This window comes from Scyliorhinus canicula, unplaced genomic scaffold (assembly GCF_902713615.1).
Source record: "Scyliorhinus canicula unplaced genomic scaffold, sScyCan1.1, whole genome shotgun sequence".
Taxonomy (NCBI): Eukaryota; Metazoa; Chordata; class Chondrichthyes; order Carcharhiniformes; family Scyliorhinidae; genus Scyliorhinus; species Scyliorhinus canicula.
Window position 1 is genome coordinate 318201 of NW_024055727.1, and position 24202 is coordinate 342402.

Genomic DNA, 24202 nt, shown 5'->3' on the forward strand with positions numbered 1-24202 from the left:
GGATCCCTGTAGAACACCACAAGTCACCTTTCTCCATTTAGAGACACTCCCTTCCACCACTACTCTCTGTCTCCTGTTGCCCAGCCAGTTCTTTATCCATCTAGCTAGTATACCCTGAACCCCATACGACTTCACTTTTTCCATCAACCTGCCATGGGAAACCTTATCAAACGCCTTACTAAAGTCCATGTATATGACATCTACAGTCCTTCCCTCATCAATTAACTTTGTCACTTCCTCAAAGAATTCTATTAGGTTTGTAAGACTTGGCCTTCCCTGCACAAAACCATGCTGCCTATCACTGATAATTATTTTCTTCCAAATGTGAATAGATCCTATCCCTCAGTATCTTCTCCAACAGTTTACCTATCACTGTCATCAAGCTCACAGGTCTATAATTCCCTGAATTATCCCTGCTACCCTTCTTAAACAAAGGGACAATATTAGCAATTATCCAGTCCTTCGGGACGTCACCCGTGGACCTCAAGGATGCTGCAAAGATATCTGTTAAGGCCCCAGCTATTTCGTCCCTCGCTTCCCTCATTAACCTGGGATAGATCCCTTCCAGTCCTGGGGACCTGTCCACCTTAATGCCTTTTAGAATACCCAAAACCTCCCACTTCCTTATACAGACATGACCTAGAGTATTTAAACATCCATCCCTAGCCTCAACATCCATCATTTCCCTCTCCTTGGTAAATACCGATGCAAAGTACTCATTAAGAAGCTCACTTATTTCCTCTGACTCTACGCATAAATTCCCTCTTTTGTCTTTGAGTGGGCCAATCCTTTCTCTAGTTACCCTGTTGCTCCTTATATACGAATAAAAGGCTTTGGGATTTTCCTTAACCCTGTTAGCCAAAGATATTTCATGACCCCTTTTAGCCCTCTTTATTGTGCGTTTGAGATTCGTCCTACTTTCCCGATATTCCTCCAAAGCTTCATCAGTTTTGAGTTGCCTCAATCCTTTGTATGCTTCCTTTTTCATCTTAGCTAGTCTTACAATTCCACCCGTCATCCATGGTTCCCTAATCTTGCCATTTCTACCTCTCATTTTCACAGGAACATGTCTGTCCTGCACTCTAATCAACCTTTAGAATTTTCAAATGTGGATTTACCCTTAAACAGCTGCTCCCAATCCACATTCCCGAGCTCCTGCCGAATTTTATTATACTCTGCCTTGCCCCAATTTCGCACACTTCCTTTAGGGAAACTCTCATCTTTGTCCATGAATATTCTAAAACTTATAGAATTGTGATTGCTATTCCCAAAGTAATCGCCGACTGAAGCTTCAACCACCTGGCTGGGATCATTCCCCAATACCAGGTCCAGTATGGCCTCTTCCCGAGTTGGACTATTTACATACTGCTCTAAAAATCTCTCCTGGATGCTCCTTACAAACTCTGCTCCCTCTACGCCTCCAACACTACATGAGTCCCATTCAATGTTGGGGAAGTTAAAATCTCCCATCACAACCACCCTGTTGTTCCTACAAATGTTGCCTGGTATGGAGGGAAGATCTTATGAGGAAAGGCTGAGGGACTTGACGCTGTTTGTGTTAGAGAAAAAAGGTTAAGAGGTGACTTAATTGAGGCATTGATGCATCTAGACAGATATATGAACGGGTGGGGAACAGAGGGAAGTAGATCCTTGGAAAATAGGCGACAGGTTTAGATAAAGGATCTGGATCGGCGCAGGCTGGGAGGGCCGAAGGGCCTGTTCCTGTGCTGTAATTTTCATTTATTTTCCTTTCTTAATAAAGATTATATTTGGTATGTGTGAAGCTCACTATTGACTATCATGTTGTTGCTATAAGTGGTTGTGAATAGTCATTTTACCTTCCACATACCTTGTGCTGCCGACTGCGAAGCCATTGCCACTGAAAAATATGAAGAGAAATATAATCGATAAGGTTCTGGCATTTAATGTTGAAAGATGTGCAGGTTAGGTTGGCTACTGGGGTGGGGTTGGGGAGTGGGCCTGGAGAGACTATTATTGAAGACGGTCGGTGCAGAATGGATGGGCCGGATGGCCTACTTCTACTCTGTCGGTATTGTATAAATTCTATGCATCACTGGAAGATATTTTGAAATTAAGCAGAACGTGTGTGTTCCCCATTTGCAGCGGTTTCAGAATACAGTGAAGAACTCGGGCCAGAGGTTACTAAAAAGCAAACTAAAGAATGACACTCACCCTAACCCTAACCTCCAAAGATGGGAATAAAATAAAAGGGAACTTGCGAGGCTTTTAATAAGCATCAAGAACCATATGACTCACTCAACGCTACATCCCTTTGGCTGAGGTTCTGAATCTATATGCCACGAATATTCAACCTGCCAGTTTCTGCGGTTTGCGGGACATAGAACATAGAACATAGAACGATACAGCGCAGTACAGGCCCTTCGGCCCTCGATGTTGCACCGACATGGAAAAAATCTAAAGGCCATCTAACCTACACTATGCCCTTATCATCCATATGCTTATCCAATAAATTTTTAAATGCCCTCAATGTTGGCATGTTCACTACTGTTGCAGGTAGGGCATTCCACGGCCTCACCACTCTTTGCGTAAAAAACCCACCTCTGACCTCTGTCCTATATCTATTACCCCTCAATTTAAGGCTATGTCCCCTCGTGCTAGCCACCTCCATCCGCGGGAGAAGGCTCTCGCTGTCCACCCTATCTAACCCTCTGATCATTTTGTATGCCTCTATTAAGTCACCTCTTAACCTTCTTCTCTCTAACGAAAACAACCTCAAGTCCATCAGCCTTTCCTCATAAGATTTTCCCTCCATACCAGGCAACATCCTGGTAAATCTCCTCTGCACCCGTTCCAAAGCTTCCACGTCCTTCCTATAATGAGGCGACCAGAACTGTACGCAATACTCCAAATGCGGCCGTACTAGAGTTTTGTACAACTGCAACATGACCTCATGGCTCCGGAACTCAATCCCTCTACCAATAAAGGCCAACACACCATAGGCCTTCTTCACAACCCTATCAACCTGGGTGGCAACTTTCAGGGATCTATGTACATGGACACCGAGATCCCTCTGCTCATCCACACTACCAAGAATTTTACCATTAGCCAAATATTCCGCATTTCTGTTATTCTTTCCAAAGTGAATCACCTCACACTTCTCCACATTAAACTCCATTTGCCACCTCTCAGCCCAGCTCTGCAGCTTATCTATGTCCCTCTGTAACCTGCAACATCCTTCCGCACTGTCTACAACTCCACCGACTTTAGTGTCGTCTGCAAATTTACTCACCCATCCTTCTGCGCCCTCCTCTAGGTCATTTATAAAAATGACAAACAGCAACGGCCCCAGAACAGATCCTTGTGGTACGCCACTCGTAACTGAACTCCATTCTGAACATTTCCCATCAACTACCACTCTCTGTCTTCTTTCAACTAGCCAATTTCTGATCCACATCTCTAAATCACCCTCAATCCCCAGCCTCCGTATTTTCTGCAATAGACGACCGTGGGGAACCTTATCAAACGCTTTACTGAAATCCATATACACCACATCAACTGCTCTACCCTCGTCTACCTGTTCAGTCACCTTCTCAAAGAACTCGATAAGGTTTGTGAGGCATGACCTACCCTTCACAAAACCATGCTGACTGTCCCTAATCATATTATTCCTATCTAGATGATTATAAATCGTATCTTTTATAATCCTCTCCAAGACTTTACCCACCACAGACGTTAGGCTCACCGGCCTATAGTTACCGGGGTTATCTCTACTCCCCTTCTTGAACAAAGGGACCACATTTGCTATCCTCCAGTCCTCTGGCACTATTCCTGTAGCCAATGATGACCTAAAAATCAAAGCCAAAGGCTCAGCAATCTCTTCCCTGGATTCCCAGAGAATCCTAGGATAAATCCCATCCGGCCCCGGGGACTTATCTATTTTCACCTTGTCCAGAATTGCCAACACTTTTTCCCTACGCACCTCAATGCCATCTATTCTAATAGCCTGGGTCTCAGCATTCTCCTCCACAATATTATCTTTTTCTTGAGTGAATACTGACGAAAAGTATTCATTTAGTATCTCGCTTATCTCCTCAGCCTCCACACACAACTTCCCACCACTGTCCTTGACTGGCCCTACTCTTACCCTAGTCATTCTTTTATTCCTGACATACCTATAGAAAGCTTTTGGGTTTTCCTTGATCCTACCTGCCAAAGACTTCTCATGTCCCCTCCTTGCTCGTCTCAGCTCTCTCTTTAGATCCTTCCTCGCTTCCTTGTAAATATCAAGCGCCCCAACTGAAACTTCACGCCTCATCTTCACATAGGCCTCCTTCTTCCTCTTAACAAGAGATTCCACTTCTTTGGTAAACCACGGTTCCCTCGCTCGACCCCTTCCTCCCTGCCTGACTGGTACGTACTTATCAAGAACATGCAATAGCTGTTCCTTGAACAAGCTCCACATATCCAGTGTGCCCAACCCTTGCAGCCTACTTCTCCAACCAACACATCCTAAGTCATGTCTAATGGCATCATAATTGCCCTTCCCCCAGCTATAACTCTTGCCCTGCGGGGTATACTTATCCCTTTCCATCACTAACGTAAAGGTCACCGAATTGTGGTCACTGTTTCCAAAGTGCTCACCTACCTCCAGATCTAACACCTGGCCTGGTTCATTACCCAAAACCAAATCCAATGTGGCCTCGCCTCTTGTTGGCCTGTCAACATATTGTGTCAGGAAACCCTCCTGCACACATTGTACAAAGAATGACCCATCTAATGTACTCGAACTATATCTTTTCCAGTCAATATTTGGAAAGTTAAAGTCTCCCATAACAACTACCCTGTTACTTTCGCTCTTTTCCAGAATCATCTTCGCCATCCTTTCCTCTACATCCCTAGAACTATTAGGTGGCCTATAGAAAACTCCCAACAGGGTGACCTCTCCTTTCCTGTTTCTAACCTCAGCCCATACTACCTCAGAAGAAGAGTCCCCATCTAGCATCCTTTCCGCCACCGTAATACTGTCCTTGACTAGCAGCGCCACACCTCCCCCTCTTTTGCCCCCTTCTCTGAACTTACTAAAACACCTAAACCCCGGAACCTGCAACAACCATTCCTGTCCCTGCTCTATCCATGTCTCTGAAATGGCCACAACATCGAAGTCCCAGGTACCAACCCATGCTGCCAGTTCCCCTACCTTATTTCGTATACTCCTGGCATTGAAGTAGACACACTTCAAACCACCTACCTGAACACTGGCACCCTCCTGCGAAGTCAAATCTGTGCTCCTGACCTCTATACTCTCAATCTCCCGTACCCTAAAACTACAATCCAGGTTCCCATGCCCCTGCTGAATTAGTTTAAACCCCCCCAAAGAGCACTAACAAATCTCCCCCCCAGGATATTGGTGCCCCTCAGGTTCAGATGTAGACCATCCTGTCTATAGAGGTCCCACCTTCCCCAGAAAGAGCCCCAGTTATCCAGAAATCTGAATCCCTCCCGCCTGCACCATCCCTGTAGCCACGTGTTTAATTGCTCTCTCTCCCTATTCCTCATCTCACTATCACGTGGCACGGGCAACAACCCAGAGATAACAACTCTGTTTGTTCTCGCTCTGAGCTTCCATCCTAGCTCCCTAAAGGCCTGCCTGACATCCTTGTCCCCTTTCCTACCTATGTCGTTAGTGCCAATGTGGACTACGACTTGGGGCTGCTCCCCCTCCCCCTTAAGGACCCGGAAAACACGATCCGAGACATCACGTACCCTTGCACCTGGGAGGCAACATACCAAACGTGAGTCTCTCTCGCTCCCACAAAATCTCCTATCTGTGCCCCTGACTATTGAGTCCCCAATTACTAATGTTCTACTCCTTTCCCCCCTTCCCTTCTGAGCAACAGGGACAGACTCCGTGCCAGAGGCCCGTACCCCATGGCTTACCCCTGGTAAGTCGTCCCCCCCACAAGTATCCAAAACGGTATACTTGTTACTCAGGGGAACGACCGCAGGGGGTCCCTGCACTGACTGCTTCTTCCCAGTCGCTCTTACAGTTACCCATCTATCTCCAGTCTTTGGTGTAACTATTTCCCTGAAGCTCCTATCTATGACCCCCTCTGCCTCCCGAATGATCCGAAGTTCATCCAGCTCAAGCTCCAGGTCCCTAACACGGTTTTTGAGGAGCTGGAGTTGGGTGCACTTCCCACAGATGAAATCAGCAGGGACACTGACGGCGTCCCTCACCTCAAACATTCTGCAGGAGGAGCATTGTACTGCCTTCCCTGACATCACCTCTAGATTTAAAAAATAACAAGAAAAAGAAAAAGAAAGGAAGAGCTTACCTGATATTACCTCAAACCCTGCTCCCGCTCAAAGGTAAGCAAATTTAAAGGCACTCACTCACCTTCACGACAGGCCCCTGCTCCCGCTTCCCAACCACCGTGGGGTGGGGGGGTTGGTTAGAGGAGGAGGTAGGGTGGGAAACACTCACGAAGTGTTTCGGGTTTAACTGTCACTTGCCAACAGCCTCTCCACAAACCACCTTCAACTTAGGCTGACCGCACTGCACGTATGCAAATTTCCCCAGAACAGCTGATCAGTAGCTCTGCTCTGCTGCCCTCTGCTGGATGAAGAGACAGGGATGATTAATATCAGGGGGGGGGGGGAATTAAAGATTTGCAAGCACTCAATCGAGAAGTGAGAATGGAAAGAGCTCCTTCTCTGTTGAGGGATCAAAGAGGAATCGTGATATTTCAATTTTCCTCACACAAAGGGCAAAGAACGGTACAGCACAGGAACAGGCCATTCGGCCCTTCAAGCCTGCGCCGTCCGTGGTGCCCTTCATACCTAAAATATTTTACATTTCTGGTGTGCGTATCCCTCTTTTCCATCAATTCATGTGTTTGTCAAGTCGCCCCTTAAACATAGAACATAGAACATTACAGCGCAGTACAGGCCCTTCGGCCCTCGATGTTGCTTCGTCCTGTGACCCCTCTAAAGTCCCTCTACACTATTCCCTTTATACCCATATGCCACTATCGTACCTGCTCCGACCACGTCCCCCGGCACTGACTTTCAGGTACCCTCTACCCTCTGTGGGAAGCAGATCTCCTCTAAACTTTGCTGCTCGCACCATACACCGATGTCTCCTAGGAATCGACTCTTCCACTCTGGTTAAGAAGCTTCACTCGACGACCTTTCCACCTATCCTCCCCTGACATCCACACATTCACAAGTATATTCTGGTTCAGAAGCTTCTGACTATCCACTCTGCGCATGCACTTCAAATGTTTGTTCTCTTTCATCAGGTCGCCCCTCAACCTCCATCGTCCCAGTGAGAACAAACCGAGTTTATCAAACCTTTCCTCATAGCTAACGCCCTGCATACCAGGCAACACATTGGTAAACCTCTTCTGTACCCTCTCCAAATCCTCCGCATCCTTCTGGTTGGTTTAGCTGGTTTAGCACACTGGGCTAAATCGCTGGCTTTGAAAGCAGACCAAGGCAGGCCAGCAGCACGGTTCGATTCCCAAACTAGCCTCCCCGAACAGGTGCCGGAATGTGGCGACTAGGGGCTATTCACAGTAACTTAATTTTAAACCTACTTGTGACAATAAGCGATTTTAATTTCATTTAATAACAAATAAACACACTCCGCCTGACTGACATTTGAGGAAAACACTAGTGGCCCATTGAGGCTGCCGACGCAGTGGGTACTTGGAGGTGATATTTGTTGAAAGATTGCAGAGACGAGACTGGATGCAAGCGTGAGGTTCTGCAGGCCCTCAACCGTACGAAGAGGTACCCTTCCCCTAAATAACACCTACCCCCCACACCTCCAGGAATGGATGGTGGAAGCGGTCTGACATTATACTTATCGATCTGTGGATGTAAGGGGAGCTAGGTAGGTGGAAAGGTCGTCAGGCATCCGGAAAGTTAGGTATATCAGTGCAAGGTTAGGCAGACGTTTGGAATAGTTACATCTATGTAACTATGTGTGGGAAGCACGGTAGCATAGTGGGTAGCACAAATGCTTCACAGCTCCAGGGTCCCAGGTTCGATTCCGGCTTGGGTCACTGTCTGTGCGGAGTCTGCACATCCTCCCCGTTTGTGCGTGGGTTTCCTCCGGGTGCCCCGGTTACCTCCCACAGTCCAAAGATGTGCAGGTTAGGTGGATTGGCCATGATAAATTGCCCGTAGTGTCAATGCGACACTATAATGCGGCGACCAGAATTCCACGCAATACTCCAAATGCGGCCTTTCCAAACAGCGAGCCAACTTTCCACAGATCATAGAAGATACAGTGCAGAAGGAGGCCATTCGGCCCATCGAGTCTGCACCGGCTCCTGGAAAGAGCACCCTACCCAAGGTCAACACCTCCACCCTATCCCAATAACCCAACCCAACAGTAAGGGCAATTTTCGACACTACGGGCAATTTATCATGACCAGAGTTTTGTACAACTGCAACATGACCTCATGGCTCCGAAACTCAATTCCTCTACCAATAAAAGCTAACACACCGTACAACATCTTAACAACCCTCTCAACCTGGGTGGCAACTTTCAGGGATCTATGGACATGGACACTGCGATCTCTCTGCTCGTCCACACTACCAAGAATCTTACCATTAGCCCAGTACTCTGTCTTCCTGTTATTCCTTCCAAAATGAATCACCTCGCACTTTTCTGCATTAAACTCCATTTGCCACCTGTCAGCCCAGCTCCGCAGCTCATTCTCTCCTTCTCTCATTTTATGTCTTACATCATGGACACTGACAATGGAAATACAATTATTGCCTTCTTCACACTTAGCCAAAATCCTTATCTTAAATAGCTTATCTATGTCCCTCTGTAACTTGTGACATCCTTCTGCACTGTCCACAACTCCACCAACTTTAGTGTCATCTGCAAATTTACTCACCCATCCTTCTACGCCATCCTCCAGGTCATTTATAAACATGACAAACAGCAGCGGCCCCAAAATATTGGAAAGCTGGGTGTCCAGGTGGAACGTTAGATGGGGATTTGGATAGATGGGTGTTCAGGTGGAACGTTAGATGGGGATTTGGATAGATGGGTGTGGTACGTTAGATGGGGATTTGGATAGATGGGTGTTCAGATGGAACGTTAGATTGGGATTTGGATAGATGGGTGTTCAGGTGGAACGTTAGATTGGGATTTGGATAGATGGGTGGGGAACGTTAGATGGGGATTTGGATAGATGTGTGTTCAGGTGGAACGTTAGGTAGGGATTTGGATAGATGGGTGTTCAGATGGAACGTTAGATGGGGATTTGGATAGATGGGTGGGGAACGTTAGATGGGGATTTGGATAGATGGGTGTTCAGGTGGAACATTAGCTGGGGATTTGGATAGATGGGTGGGGAACGTTAGATGGGGATTTGGATAGATGGGTGTTCAGGTGGAACGTTAGATGGGAATTTGGATAAATGGATGTGGAACGTTAGATGGGGATTTGGATAGATGGGTGTTCAGGTGGAACGTTAGATGGGGATTTGGATAGATGAGTGTGGAACGTTAGATGGGGATTTGGATAGATGGGTGTTCAGGAGGAACGTTAGATGGGGATTTGGACAGATGGGTGTTCAGATGGAACGTTAGATGGGGATTTGGATAGATGGGTGGGGAACGTTAGATGGGGATTTGGATAGATGGGTGTTCAGGTGGAACGTTAGGTAGGGATTTGGATAGATGGGTGTTCAGATGGAACGTTAGATGGGGATTTGGATAGATGGGTGGGGAACGTTAGATGGGGATTTGGATAGATGGGTGGTCAGGTGGAACGTTAGATGGGGATTTGGATAGATGGGTGTGGAACGTTAGATGGGGATTTGGATAGATGGGTGTGGAACGTTAGATGGGGATTTGGATAGATGGGTGTTCAGGAGGAACGTTAGATGGGGATTTGGATAGATGGTGTGGAACGTTAGATGGGGATTTGGATAGATGGGTGTTCAGGAGGAACGTTAGATGGGGATTTGGATAGATGGGTGAGGAACGTTAGATGGGGATTTGGATAGAAGGGTGTTCAGGTGGAACGTTAGATGGGGATTTGGATAGATGGATGTGGAACATTAGATGGGGATTTGGACTGTGTGTGAGGAAATGTGTGTGGGAGTGTGTGAGTATGTTTGTGACTGTGTCTGTCACTGTATGACAGAGACTGTGTGTGAGGAAGTGTGTGCGGGAGAGAGTGTGTGTGTATGTGTGTGACTGTGTCTGTCAGTGTATGAATGAGACTGTGTGACGAAGTGTGTGTGGAAGAGAGTGTGTGAGTATGTGTGTGACTGTGTCTGTCACTGTACGAGAGAGACTGTGAGGAAGTGTGTGCGGGAGAGAGTGTGTGAGTATGTGTGTGACTGCGTGTGTCACTGTATGAGAGAGACTGTGAGGAAGTGTGTGCGGGAGAGAGTGTGTGAGTATGTGTGTGACTGTGTCTGTCACTGTATGAGAGAGACTGTGTGTGAGGAAGTGTGTGTGGGGGAGAGTGTGTGTGTATGTGTGTGACTGCGTGTGTCACTGTATGAGAGAGACTGTGAGGAAGTGTGTGCGGGAGAGAGTGTGTGAGTATGTGTGTGACTGCGTGTGTCACTCCTATGAGAGACTGTGTGTGAGGAAGTGTGTGTGGAAGAGTGTGTGTGTATGTGTGTGACTGCGTGTGTCACTGTATGAGAGAGACAGTGTGTGAGGAAGTGTGTGTGGGGGAGAGTGTGTGTGTATGTGTGTGACTGCGTGTATCACTGTATGAGAGAGACAGTGTGTGAGGAAGTGTGTGTGGGAGAGAGTGTGTGAGTATGTGTGTGACTGCGTGTGTCACTGTATGAGAGAGACTGTGTGTGAGAAGTGTGTGTGGGAGAGGGTGTGTGAGTATGTGTGTGACTCTGTCTGTCACTGTATGAGAGAGACTGTGTGTGAGGAAGTGTGTGTGGGAGAGGGTGTGTGAGTATGTGTGTGACTGTGTCTGTCACAGTATGAGAGAGACTGTGAGGAAGTGTGTGCGGGAGAGAGTGTGTGAGTATGTGTGTGACTGCATGTGTCACTGTATGAGAGAGACTGTGTGTGAGAAGTGTGTGTGGGAGAGAGTGTGTGTGTATGTGTGTGACTGTGTCTGTCACTGTATGAGAGAGACTGTGTGTGAGGAAGAGTATGTGGGAGAGAGTGTGTGAGTATGTGTGTGACTGCGTGTATCACTGTATGAGAGAGACAGTGTGTGAGGAATTGTGTGTCGGAGAGAGTGTGTGAGTATGTGTGGAAGATATCTGCTCTCCAGCAGAGGGCAGCAGAGCAGAGCTGCTGATCAGCTGTTCTGGGGAAATTTGCATACGTGCAGTGCGGTCAGCCTAAGTTGAAGGTGAACTGGCGAAGGAGACCCAAGGAGTTTGAGTGAAGACAAGCATCCAGCAGAGGGCAGCAGAGCAGAGCTACTGATCAGCTGCTCTGGGGAAATTTGCATACGTGCAGTGCGGTCAGCCTAAGTTGAAGGTGAACTGGCGAAGGAGACCCAAAGAGTTTGAGTGAAGACAAGCATCCAGCAGAGGGCAGCAGAGCAGAGCTACTGATCAGCTGTTCTGGGGAAATTTGCATACGTGCAGTGCGGTCAGCCTAAGTTGAAGGTGGTTTGTGGAGGGGCTGTTGGCAACTGACTGTTAACTGTAGGGCCATCAGTGTCCCTGCTGATTTCATCTGTGGGAAGTGCACCCAACTCCAGCTCCTCAAAAACCGTGTTAGGGACCTGGAGCTTGAGCTGGATGAACTTCGGATCATTCGGGGGGCAGAGGGGGTCATAGATAGGAGCTTCAGGGTAGCAGTTACACCAAAGACTGGAGATAGATGGGTAACTGTAAGAGGGACTGGGAAGAAGCAGTCAGTGCAGGGACCCCCTGCGGTCGTTCCCCTGAGTAACAAGTATACCGTTTTGGATACTTGTGGAGGGGACGACTTACCAGGGGTAAGCCATGGTGTACGGGCCTCTGGCATGGAGTCTGTCCCTGTTGCTCAGAAGGGAAGGGGGGAAAGGAGTAGAACATTAGTAATTGGGGACTCAATAGTCAGGGGCAAAGATAGGAGATTTTGTGGGAGCGAGAGACTCACGTTTGGTATGTTGCCTCCCAGGTGCAAGGGTAAGTGATGTCTCGGATCGTGTTTTCCGGGTCCTTAAGGGGGAGGGAGAGCAGCCCCAAGTCATAGTCCACATTGGCACTAACGACATAGGTAGGAAAGGGGACAAGGATGTCAGGCAGGCCTTTAGGGAGCTAGGATGGAAGCTCAGAGCGAGAACAAACAGAGTTGTTATCTCTGGGTTGTTGCCCGTGCCACGTGATCGTGAGATGAGGAATAGGGAGAGAGAGCAATTAAACACGTGGCTACAGGGATGGTGCAGGCAGGAGGGATTCAGATTTCTGGGTAACTGGGGCTCTTTCTGGGGAAGGTGGGACCACTATAGACAGGATGGTCTACATCTGAACCTGAGGGGCACCAATATCCTGGGGGGGAGATTTGTTAGTGCTCTTTGGGGGGATTTAAACTAATTCAGCAGGGGCATGGGAACCTGGATTGTAGTTTTGGGGTACGGGAGATTGAGAGTATAGAGGTCAGGAGCACAGATTTGACTTCGCAAGAGGGTGCCAGTGTTCAGGTAGGTGGTTTGAAGTGTGTCTACTTCAATGCCAGGAGTATACGAAATAAGGTAGGGGAACTGGCAGCATGGGTTGGTACCTGGGACTTCGATGTTGTGGCCATTTCAGAGACATGGATAGAGCAGGGACAGGAATGGTTGTTGCAGGTTCCGGGGTTTAGGTGTTTTAGTAAGCTCAGAGAAGGGGGCAAAAGAGGGGGAGGTGTGGCGCTGCTAGTCAAGGACAGTATTACGGTGGCGGAAAGGATGCTAGATGGGGACTCTTCTTCTGAGGTAGTATGGGCTGAGGTTAGAAACAGGAAAAGAGAGGTCACCCTGTTGGGAGTTTTCTATAGGCCACCTAATGGTTCTAGGGATGTAGAGGAAAGGATGGCGAAGATGATTCTGGAAAAGGGCGAAAGTAACAGGGTAGTTGTTATGGGAGACTTTAACTTTCCAAATATTGACTGGAAAAGATATAGTTCGAGTACATTAGATGGGTCATTCCTTGTACAATGTTTGCAGGAGGGTTTCCTGACACAATATGTTGACAGGCCAACAAGAGGCGAGGCCACATTGGATTTGGTTTTGGGTAATGAACCAGGCCAGGTGTTAGATCTGGAGGTAGGTGAGCACTTTGGAAACAGTGACCATAATTCGGTGACCTTTACGTTAGTGATGGAAAGGGATAAGTATACCCCGCAGGGCAAGAGTTATAGCTGGGGGAAGGGCAATTATGATGCCATTAGACATGACTTAGGATGTGTTGGTTGGAGAAGTAGGCTGCAAGGGTTGGGCACACTGGATATGTGGAGCTTGTTCAAGGAACAGCTATTGCATGTTCTTGATAAGTACGTACCAGTCAGGCAGGGAGGAAGGGGTCGAGCGAGGGAACCGTGGTTTACCAAAGAAGTGGAATCTCTTGTTAAGAGGAAGAAGGAGGCCTATGTGAAGATGAGGCGTGAAGTTTCAGTTGGGGCGCTTGATAGTTACAAGGAAGCGAGGAAGGATCTAAAGAGAGAGCTGAGACGAGCAAGGAGGGGACATGAGAAGTCTTTGGCAGGTAGGATCAAGGAAAACCCAAAAGCTTTCTATAGGTATGTCAGGAATAAAAGAATGACTAGGGTAAGAGTAGGGCCAGTCAAGGACAGTGGTGGGAAGTTGTGTGTGGAGGCTGAGGAGATAAGCGAGATACTAAATGAATACTTTTCGTCAGTATTCACTCAAGAAAAAGATAATATTGTGGAGGAGAATGCTGAGACCCAGGCTATTAGAATAGATGGCATTGAGGTGCGTAGGGAAGAAGTGTTGGCAATTCTGGACAAGGTGAAAATAGATAAGTCCCCGGGGCCGGATGGGATTTATCCTAGGATTCTCTGGGAAGCCAGGGAAGAGATTGCTAAGCATTTGGCTTTGATTTTTACGTCATCATTGGCTACAGGAATAGTGCCAGAGGACTGGAGGATAGCAAATGTGGTCCCTTTGTTCAAGAAGGGGAGTAGAGATAACCCCGGTAACTATAGGCCGGTGAGCTTAACGTCTGTGGTGGGTAACGTCTTGGAGAGGATTATAAAAGATACGATTTATAATCATCTAGATAGGAATAATATGATTAGGGATAGTCAGCATGGTTTTGTGAAGGGTAGGTCATGCCTCACAAACCTTATCGAGTTCTTTGAGAAGGTGACTGAACAGGTAGACGAGGGTAGAGCAGTTGATGTGGTGTATATGGATTTCAGTAAAGCGTTTGAAAAGGTTCCCCACGGTCGGCTATTGCAGAAAATACGGAGGCTGGGGATTGAGGGTGATTTAGAGATGTGGATCAGAAATTGGCTAGTTGAAAGAAGACAGAGAGTGGTAGTTGATGGGAAATGTTCAGAATGGAGTTCAGTTACGAGTGGCGTACCACAAGCATCTGTTCTGGGGCCGTTGCTGTTTGTCATTTTTATAAATGACCTAGAGGAGGGCGCAGAAGGATGGGTGAGTAAATTTGCAGACGACACTAAAGTCGGTGGAGTTGTAGACAGTGCGGAAGGATGTTGCAGGTTACAGAGGGACATAGATAAGCTGCAGAGCTGGGCTGAGAGGTGGCAAATGGAGTTTAATGTGGAGAAGTGTGAGGTGATTCACTTTGGAAAGAATAACAGGAATGCGGAATATTTGGCTAATGGTAAAATTCTTGGTAGTGTGGATGAGCAGAGGGATCTCGGTGTCCATGTACATAGATCCCTGAAAGTTGCCACCCAGGTTGATAGGGTTGTGAAGAAGGCCTATGGTGTGTTGGCCTTTATTGGTAGAGGGATTGAGTTCCGGAGCCATGAGGTCATGTTGCAGTTGTACAAAACTCTAGTACGGCCGCATTTGGAGTATTGCGTACAGTTCTGGTCGCCTCATTATAGGAAGGACGTGGAAGCCTTGGAACGGGTGCAGAGGAGATTTACCAGGATTTGACTGGTATGGAGGGAAAATCTTATGAGGAAAGGCTGATGTACTTGAGGTTGTTTTCGTTAGAGAGAAGAAGGTTAAGAGGTGACTTTATAGAGGCATACAAAATGATCAGAGGGTTAGATAGGGTGGACAGCGAGAGCCTTCTCCTGCGGATGGAGGTGGCTAGCACGAGGGGACATAGCCTTAAATTGAGGGGTAATAGATATAGGACAGAGGTCAGAGGTGGGTTTTTTACGCAAAGAGTGGTGAGGCCGTGGAATGCCCTACCTGCAACAGTAGTGAACTCGCCAACATTGAGGGCATTAAAAAATTTATTGGATAAGCATATCGATGATAAGGGCATAGTGTAGGTTAGATGGCCTTTAGTTTTTTTCCATATCGGTGCAACATCGAGGGCCGAAGGGCCTGTACTGCGCTGTATCGTTCTATGTTCTATGTGTGTGACAGTGTCTGTCACTGTATGAGAGAGACAGTGTGTGAGGAAGTGTTTGTGGGAGAGTGTGTGTGAGTATGTGTGTGACTGTGCCTGTCACTGTATGAGAGACTGTGTGTGAGGAAGTGTGTGCGGGAGAGAGTGTGTGAGTATGTGTGTGACTGTGTCTGTCACTGTATGAATGAGACTGAGTGGAAGTGTGTGTGGGAGAGAGTGTGTGAGTATGTGTGTGACTGCGTGAGAAGGAGTGTGTGGGAGAGAGTGTGTGTGTATGTGTGTGACTGTGTCTGTCACTGTATGTGAGAGACTGTGTGTGAGGAAGTGTGTGTGGAAGAGAGTGTGTGAGTATGTGTGTGACTGCGTGTGTCACTGTATGAGAGAGATTGTGAGTGAGGAAGTGTGTGTGGGAGAGAGTGTGTGTATGTGTGTGACTGTGTCTGTCACTGTATGAATGAGACTGAGTGGAAGTGTGTGTGGGAGAGAGTGTGTGAGTATGTGTGTGACTGCGTGAGAAGGTGTGTGTGGGAGAGAGTGTGTGTGTATGTGTGTGACTGTGTCTGTCACTGTATGTGAGAGACTGTGTGTGAGGAAGTGTGTGTGGAAGAGTGTGTGAGTATGTGTGTGACTGCGTGTGTCACTGTATGAGAGACTGTGTGTGAGGAAGTGTGTGTGGGGGAGTGTGTGTGTGTATGTGTGTGACTTAGTGTGTCACTGTATGAGAGAGATTGTGAGTGAGGAAGTGTGTGTGGGAGAGAGTGTGTGTATGTGTGTGACTGTGTCTGTCACTGTATGAGAGAGATTGTGAGTGAGGAAGTGTGTGTGGGAGAGAGTGTGTGTATGTGTGTGACTGTGTCTGTCACTGTGTGAGAGAGAATGTGAGGAAGTGCGTGTGGGAGAGAGTGTGTGACTGCGTGTGTCACTATGTGTGAGACTGTGTGAGGAAGTGTGTGTGGGAGAGAGTGTGTGTGTATGTGTGTGACTGTGTCTGTCACTGTATGAGAGAGACTGTGTGTGAGGAAGTGTGTGTGGGAGAGAGTGTGTGAGTATGTGTGTGACTGTGTCTGTCACTGTTTGAATGAGACTGTGTGTGAGGAAGTGTGTGTGGGAGAGAGTGTGTGAGTATTTGTGTGACTGTGTCTGTCACTGTATGAGAGAGACTGTGAGGAAGTGTGTGCGGGATAGAGTGTGTGAGTATGTGTGTGACTGTGTCTGTCACTGTATGAGAGAGACTGTGTGTGAGGAAGTGTGTGCGGGAGAGAGTGTGTGTGTATGTGTGTGGCTGTGTCTGTCACTGTATGAGAGACTGTGTGTGAGGAAGTGTGTGTGGGGGAGAGTGTGTGAGTATGTGTGTGACTGTGTCTGTCACTGTATGAATGAGACTGTGTGAGGAAGTGTGTGTGGGGGAGAGTGTGTGTGTATGTGTGTGACTGCGTGTGTCACTGTATGAGAGACTGTGTGAGGAAGTGTGTGCGGAAGAGAATGTGTGAGTATGTGTGTGACTGTGTCTGTCACTGTATGAGAGAGACTGTGTGTGAGGAAGTGTGTGTGGAAGAGAGTGTGTGTGTATGTGTGTGACTGCGTGTGTCACTGTATGAGATAGATAGTGTGTGAGGAAGTGTGTGTAGGGGAGAGTGTGTGTGTATGTGTGTGACTGTGTGTGTCACTGTATGAGAGAGACAGTGTGTGAGTAAGTGTGTGTGGGAGAGAGTGTGTGAGTATGTGTGTGGCTGCGTGTCACTGTTTGAGAGAGACTGTGAGGAAGTGTGTGCGGGAGAGAGTGTGTGAGTATGTGTGTGACTGTGTCTGTCACTGTATGAGAGAGACTGTGTGTGAGGAAGTGTGTGTGGGAGAGAGTGTGTGTGTATGTGTGTGGCTGCGTGTGTCACTGTGTGTGAGAGACTGTGTGTGAGGAAGTGTGTGTGGGGGGAGAGTGTGTATGTGAGAGACAGTATGTGGGAGAGACTGAAAATGTGTGTGAGTATGTGTGTGGCTGCGTGTCACAGTATCTGAGAGACTGTGTGTGAGGAAGTTTGTGTGTGGGGGTGAGAGTGTGTGTATGTGTGTGACTGTGTCTGTCACTGTATGAGAGAGACTGTGAGGAGGTGTGTGGGGGAAGGGAGAGTGTGTGTATGTGAGAGACAGTCTGTGGGAGAGACAGATAATGTGCGTGACGATGTGTGTCGGTGACAGAGTGCGTGTGGTAGGAAAGCGGGAGAGTGTTTGGCTGCATGGGAGAGATGAATTGGGTTAGAGAATGTGTTCCTGTGAGGGAGCGATTCTAGGTTAGACAGAGAGAGAATAGGTGGTCTTGTAATCCACCCCCTCCCCCTCACCCCCACCCCTCCGTCTCTCTGTATCTCTATTCCAGTAATAATGCCACTGTCTCCCCGTGTCAGAGATTGAGTGAAAGGGTGACATGATGTGTTTGAAAACATATCAGTAGAAGATAGTGTGTGGAAATGTATGTATGTGTGATCATATGTGTAGATTTCATGGACAGAATTATTCCTTATAGATGAAACGCTCCATCAATAAATATATCAGTCGGCTTACATTACACTTCAATGTAGTTCCTGTGAAAATCCCTTAGTCGCCACTCACATACTTACAAATCAGCAGAAAAGAAGAGGGACGATCCATGGAGACTCCTGTCTCTCTCTCTCGTCTTACTCCCAGTGATCGATTCCGATTCGGTCCCAGGACAGGGAGCCTGAAGGAGATAGAGGGGGAGCAGTCAGAGGCATTGCTGAGGGGCACATTGCTAACTCAACACACACGAGGGAACATCACCCTGAAACTCATACCTCGCACTGGCATAAAGTTGCAGCCGCTATTCCTGTGAGATGCTGCTGGCTGACCAGGTTATGGCAGTTATTTAACAGATTGTCCCCAAGGAGTTCAGAAAAGAGAACTTTTTTAAAAAAGTTTCCCTTCCTTTTTCGTGGTCTCCACTGGCAACAGAAGCGAGTGTGTGTATCATCAGACTACCCTGTCAGCCTGAGAATGATAAATAAGGCACTCAGGGCAATGATTCGCTCTGCCCTGGAAGAGGTCGTGTATAATTGACTCTGTCCAACTCAGACGTGTAAATCTAAACAGAAGCATTTGCGCTGCTGTTGTCCGACCACCTTGTGACTTGAGGAAACAGCAGAGGTGCTGAAGGAGGAAGCTGTTCCTTGCTGATACGAAACTCTGATCTCAAAGTGAACTGTTTCCAAACCGCAGCTGGGCTGAAATAGAAGAGTTTCCATCGCTCAGCTCGAGAAAAGATGAAATGGTTTTCACCCCTTGTCCTGATCTAGGGGGGATTGGTACTTCCACTTTCAGCCATCCTTGTTAGGCTGGTCTATCAGGAGATGGGCCAATCTGCCCTGATTTCATTTCTTTTTGATTGTTTAATTCTTTGGCATGTTGCCGGCCAGGTCAGAACTATTTTTTTACCCGGGATTATCCAAGAAAGTACAGGTAGTGAGCCTTAGGTCAGTGGTAGGGAAATTATTGGAGGATTCTTCGAGCCATTCTTTGCGTTTGATAAGGTTCCCCGCAATAGGCTATTGCAGAAAATACGGAGGCATGGGATTCAGGGTGATTTAGCAGTTTGGATCAGAAATTGGCTAGCTGATAGAAGACAAAGAGTGGTGGTTGATGGGAAATGTTCAGACTGGAGTCCAGTTACTATTGGTGTACCGCAAGGATCTGTTTTGGGGCCGCTGCTGTTTGTCATTTTTATAAATGACCTGGAGGATTGGATTGGATTGGATTGGATTTGTTTATTGTCACGTGTACCGAGGTACAGTGAAAAGTATTTTTCTGCAAGCAGCTCAACAGATCATTCAGTACATTGGAAGAAAGGGAATTGAACAGAATTCAAGAAAGTACATGAGAATACATAATAGGGCTACACAATATATACAATGTAACTACATAAGCATTGGCATCGGATGAAGCAGACAGGGTGTAGTATTAATGAGGACAGGTGGGTGAGTAAATTTGCAGATGACACTTAAGTCGGTGGAGTTGTGGTCAGTGTGGATAATGTTACAAGTGACAGAGGGACACAGATAAGCTGCAGAGTTGGGCTGACAGGTGGCAAATGGAGTTTAATGCAGAAAAGTGTGAGGTGATTCATTTTAGAAGGAATAACAGGAAGACAGAGTACTGGGCGAATGGTAAGATTCTTGGTAGTGTGGATGAGCAGAGAGATCTTGGTGTCCATGTCCATAGATCCCTGAAAGTTGCCACCCAGGTTGAGAGGGTTGTTAAGAAGGCGTACGCTGTGCTAGCTTTTATTGGTAGAGGAATTGAGTTTCGGATCCCTGAGGTCATGTTGCAGTTGTACAAAACTCTGGTGCGGACGCATTTGGAGTATTGTGTGCAGTTCTGGTCGCCGCATTATAGGAAGGATGTGGAAGCTTTGGAAAGGGTACAGAGGAGATTTACAAGGATGTTGCCTGATGTGGCCTTTTTCCTCGGATGGTGATATCCAGCACGAGGGGACATAGCATTAAATTGAGGGGAGATAGATATAGGACAGATGTCAGAGGCAGGTTCTTTACTCAGAGAGTAGTAAGGGCGTGGAATGCCCTGCCTGCAACAGGCGTGGACTCGCCAACACTAAACATTCAAATGGTCATTGGATAGGCATATGGACGATAAGGGAATAGTGTCGATGGGCTTTAGAAGGGTTTCACAGGACGGCACAACATTGAGGGCTGAAGGGCCTGTATACTGCGCTGTAATGTTCTATGTACTATGAAACCCAGGGAAACCGGGTGCTAATGGCCCCAGAAACCAAGGGGAAAGAGTGTTAATGGCAGTCCTCAGAGAGGACAAAAGATGTGAAAGGTCAAACAGCAGAGAAACTAACATCAGAGGATGACCTGTAGGTGTGGGGGGGGGGGGGGGGGGGGGGGAAGCAAAGAGGAGAAAGGTGCAGGAAAGGTGGATAAGATGGGGGGAAATTAAATGTCTGTTAAGAAAGAAATAAATGGTAAAAGACAGTTAAAATGAAATGAAAACAAATTGGTCACGGTGGGGCTGATTATCTGAAGTTGTTGAATTCGATGTTCAGGCCGGAAGGCTGTGCCTAACCGGACGATGAGAGATTGTTCCTCCAGTTTGCGTTCACCTTCGCTGGAACATTGGATAGAAATATAGATAGTTACTGACTCCGAAATTGAGGAAAGTAACAATCTTGACAACCATTGGATGAACACAAATGAAAGGCACATTTTATTGATTGGAGATGTTTCATGATGTTGACTATAATTGTTCAATGGGTACACGGTGCTTCAAGAAGCAGAAACACAAGGGGCGCGATACTCCGCTCCCCACGCTGGGTGGGAGAATCGCGGGAGGGCCGGGCAAATCACGCCACGCCGCCCTGGCACTCGCACGCGATTCTCCCACCGCCCCCCCCCCAAACTGGCGTGTCGCGTTTTTCGACAGGAAGCTCGGAGAATCGCTGCTCCGGTCGAGCGGCAATTCTCCGGCCCGGATGGGCCGAGCGGCCTGACGAACCCGACCGGTTCCCACCGGCGCCAACCACACCCGGTCGCTGCCGGCGTGAACGCCGCGCGACGGCTGCCTGTGGGGCCTGTGGTGGGGGGGGGGGGGGGCGGAGGGAAGATAGAGCACCAGGGGGGCGCTCAGGAGTGGTCTTTCCCGCGATCGGTACCCACCGATCGTCGGGCCCGCGTCTCTAAAGGACGCACTTTTCCCTCCGCCACCCCTCAAGATCAAGCCGCCATGTCTTGCGGGGCACAGAGGGGAAGACGGGAACCGCGCCGCGGGATGGCGCCGGCCAACCTGTGCATTCGCGGAAGACGTCATTCAGGCGCCGCCGGCCACGTCATTCATGCGGTGCCGCTTTGACGCAAGCGTTAAGGTCCGGCGCACGAGATTGCCGCGCCGTCGCTCCCGGTGGTGTTGCTCGTTCTGGGTGAGTGTGCCTAACACTCCATTTGGTTCTGTTTCGTTACTTAGCTCTGGAGTCGCCAGGTACCGTTAAGGTACTGCCACAAGTTTCAAGGTGAAGTTCAAAGCAATAAAACCATACACCAATTAGTAAGTTCAAACAACTGAGTTTATTATAATACAATTATAATAACTACCCATGCACACGCTAAAAGGATTAAACTATTCCTACAGCTAAATAAACAAATACTCATCTCGAAGGAACTGCCGGGTCAGGGAACAAGGCCTCTTGCTCTGCTCTGGTCTGCAGACCAGGTTGGTATTGATTAAAAAGGGGTCAGGAGTGTCTATCTCTGGTAGCGATCGTTGTGAGACACTTACTTGCTGGCGGCTGCTGTCCCAAACCTCTCCTCTCTCTCCTTCAAGGTCTTCTTGGTAAAAGCTGGTCGAGGAGCTGGTCCACAAGGGAGGGGTGGTCAAGGAGAGAGGAGGGCTGGACAAGAAGAATGAACCATGTGTGGGACCTGTCTTTTATAGGTCCCAGGGATCCGCGCCCCTTTGGGCGGACTCCCTTACCTGCTTGGAATCGATTGGGTCTCTTCCCAATCGATATGTTTGAATCCCCAATACTGAGGCTGTTCCTTAGCTACTGGGCGGGCCTTCAGGCTCTTTGATTTCGAACCCTGTTGGTGCCTGAGTGTCTGGTATCCTTTACAATGTTGCAGTTGCTTCCCCATTTGTGTCCATTGTATCTGGAATCGTTCCATTAACATGCTAACTATCCCGGAGATTGCCTCATTAGTATGCAGAATGTTCGTTTCGGTGCTGTCTGCTTTCTCAGCAGACAGAATCCACACCTGCTAGGTGCAGCCTGCTGGCGCTGCAAACATTGTCCATTTTATCCTGTATGCTTTGCGTTCCTCCATTTTGTATTTAGGGAATGGCCAACTTCGGTGGCTACACTGGGGGGGGGGGGAGAATAGGGGGAGAGGAGCAGCCTCCGACGCCGGAGTGAAACACTCCGGTTTTCACTCCGGCGACGGCACTTTGTCTCCCGTTGGGAAAATTCCGCCCAAGGTATGTCATGTTAGAATTTATTCATCGAGCACCCTCTCGAGGCTACCACTGAAAAAACTGTCATCAGATTGAAATTAAATGCAAATAACGAGGTAAATAATTGCAACAGTTTAGTCATCACACAAGATTCTTGCTGAACAGAATGCAATATGAAGACTGGCTTTAGAAAGGGAAATGTTGCCGCTCGGGAAGTTTTTCTAAATAATAATTTGTACCTTTAACGTCTACTTGTAGCTTTATATCCAGACAGGAGGATATCAGAACGAGGACGTTTAACGAATGTGTCTCACTCACTATTATGTTCCTTCTAATTTCACAGGTGACGATGCTGATGCAGTTTCTGGTGTCATCGAGGACAATGAGGGTGCAGCCGTGTGAAAACAGCCCACTTAATATGTTCCACGAATTTGAGATTTTTGAACATCGTTATGTTCGCTGTTGCACAAAACAAGGCATTTAGTTCCTTGAATTCCATTACTATGTCACCAGCTATTCCATTAGCGCATGTGGACGGGCTTCGATGGCTGGGTGTGTGTGAAAGTGTCTGTTCATGTACATGAACGTGTGTGTGTGTGCTCTTTTGGAAACTTGAAGACAGGATCATTATAACCGAATAACATATTTGAAGCGGAAAATGTTTACGTGAACAATAAATATACAAATAAACATCTCAGAGCAAAATGAATGAAATCAGATCAATATATTTGAAACGTTTTGCTATCATGTGGGGAAGGTGGGAAACTGGGTCAGAGGGATTGATTCCCAGTGGGTCAGCATGGAGGAGAGTTTGTGAAGGGAGTCGGGATTGAAGGCGCTAGCAACAGCGCCGCTACCGATGGCCCCTGGGAAATACTCAGGGAATCCGGAAGTAATCGCTTCATTGAGAATTTCGCCAACACTTCGGGTTGGGGACAGGGTCAATGGAAATGCCGATTCAGGGGAACCACAGATTTGAACCAGGGAGATGGGATGGAAATTTTCGGAGGTGGCAGGAGAAGGGGATTAAGACTCTAAACGATTTGTTTCTCGGTTTGCAGTATTGAAGGAGCTGGAAGCGAAGTATGGGCTGGAGCAGGGGGAAATGTTTAGATACATGCAGGTTGGAGATTTTGCCAGGAAGGAGATACAGAACTTCCCGGAAGAGCTGGCCTCTACATTGCTGGAGGGGGACTGGAGGAGGGAGTAGAGTCAGCAGTCTACTGAGCTATTTTGGAAGAGGAGAAGGCACCACTGGAAGGGATCAAAGCAAAGTGGGAGGAAGAGCTGGGAGAGGAGATGGAGGAGGGGATCTGGTGTGAGGTGCTCCGTAGAGTGAATGCCTCCACCTCGTGCACGAGGTTGGGGCTGATACAGCTGAAGGTGGTGTACAGAGCACACCTCACGAGGGCGATGATGAGCCGATTCTTTGAGAGTTAGAAGATGTGTTTGAATGTTGCGGGGGGGATAATCACGTTCATATGTTTTGGTCCTGTCCAAAGCTGGAGGATTACTGGAAGGAGGTTTTTAAGGTAATTTCTAAAGTGGTGCACGTGAAACTGGACCCGGGCTCCCGGGAGGCCATATTTGGGGTGTCGGACCAGCCGGGATCGGAAATGGGTGCGGAGGCAAATGTTGACGCCTTCGCCTCGTTGATCGCCCGAAGGCGGATCCTGTTGGGATGGAGACCAACCTCTCCACCCTGTGCCCTGACCTGACGGGGTGACCTACTGGAATTCTTG

At 47.9% G+C, this 24202-nt stretch overlaps 1 protein-coding gene across 7 annotated transcripts in view; it reads right to left on the reverse strand.

The window, feature by feature from the left end:
• Positions 1-18506, reverse strand: part of LOC119960717 (Fc receptor-like protein 5) — a 177500-nt gene extending 158994 nt beyond the window's left edge. For 2 of the 7 annotated variants that reach the window (XR_005459503.1, XR_005459502.1), the window contains exons 1-2: positions 18101-18282; positions 1850-1879 (exon numbers count right to left, since the gene is read on the reverse strand). Coding sequence is in view for 3 of the 7 variants with exons in the window: in XM_038788336.1 (XP_038644264.1) it covers positions 1850-1879; positions 18101-18131 (61 nt within the window). In the remaining 4 variants the exon portion in view is untranslated. The other 5 variants (XM_038788336.1, XM_038788335.1, XM_038788337.1 and 2 more) reach the window with 5 other exon arrangements.
• Between the last annotated feature and the right edge of the window lie 5696 nt (positions 18507-24202).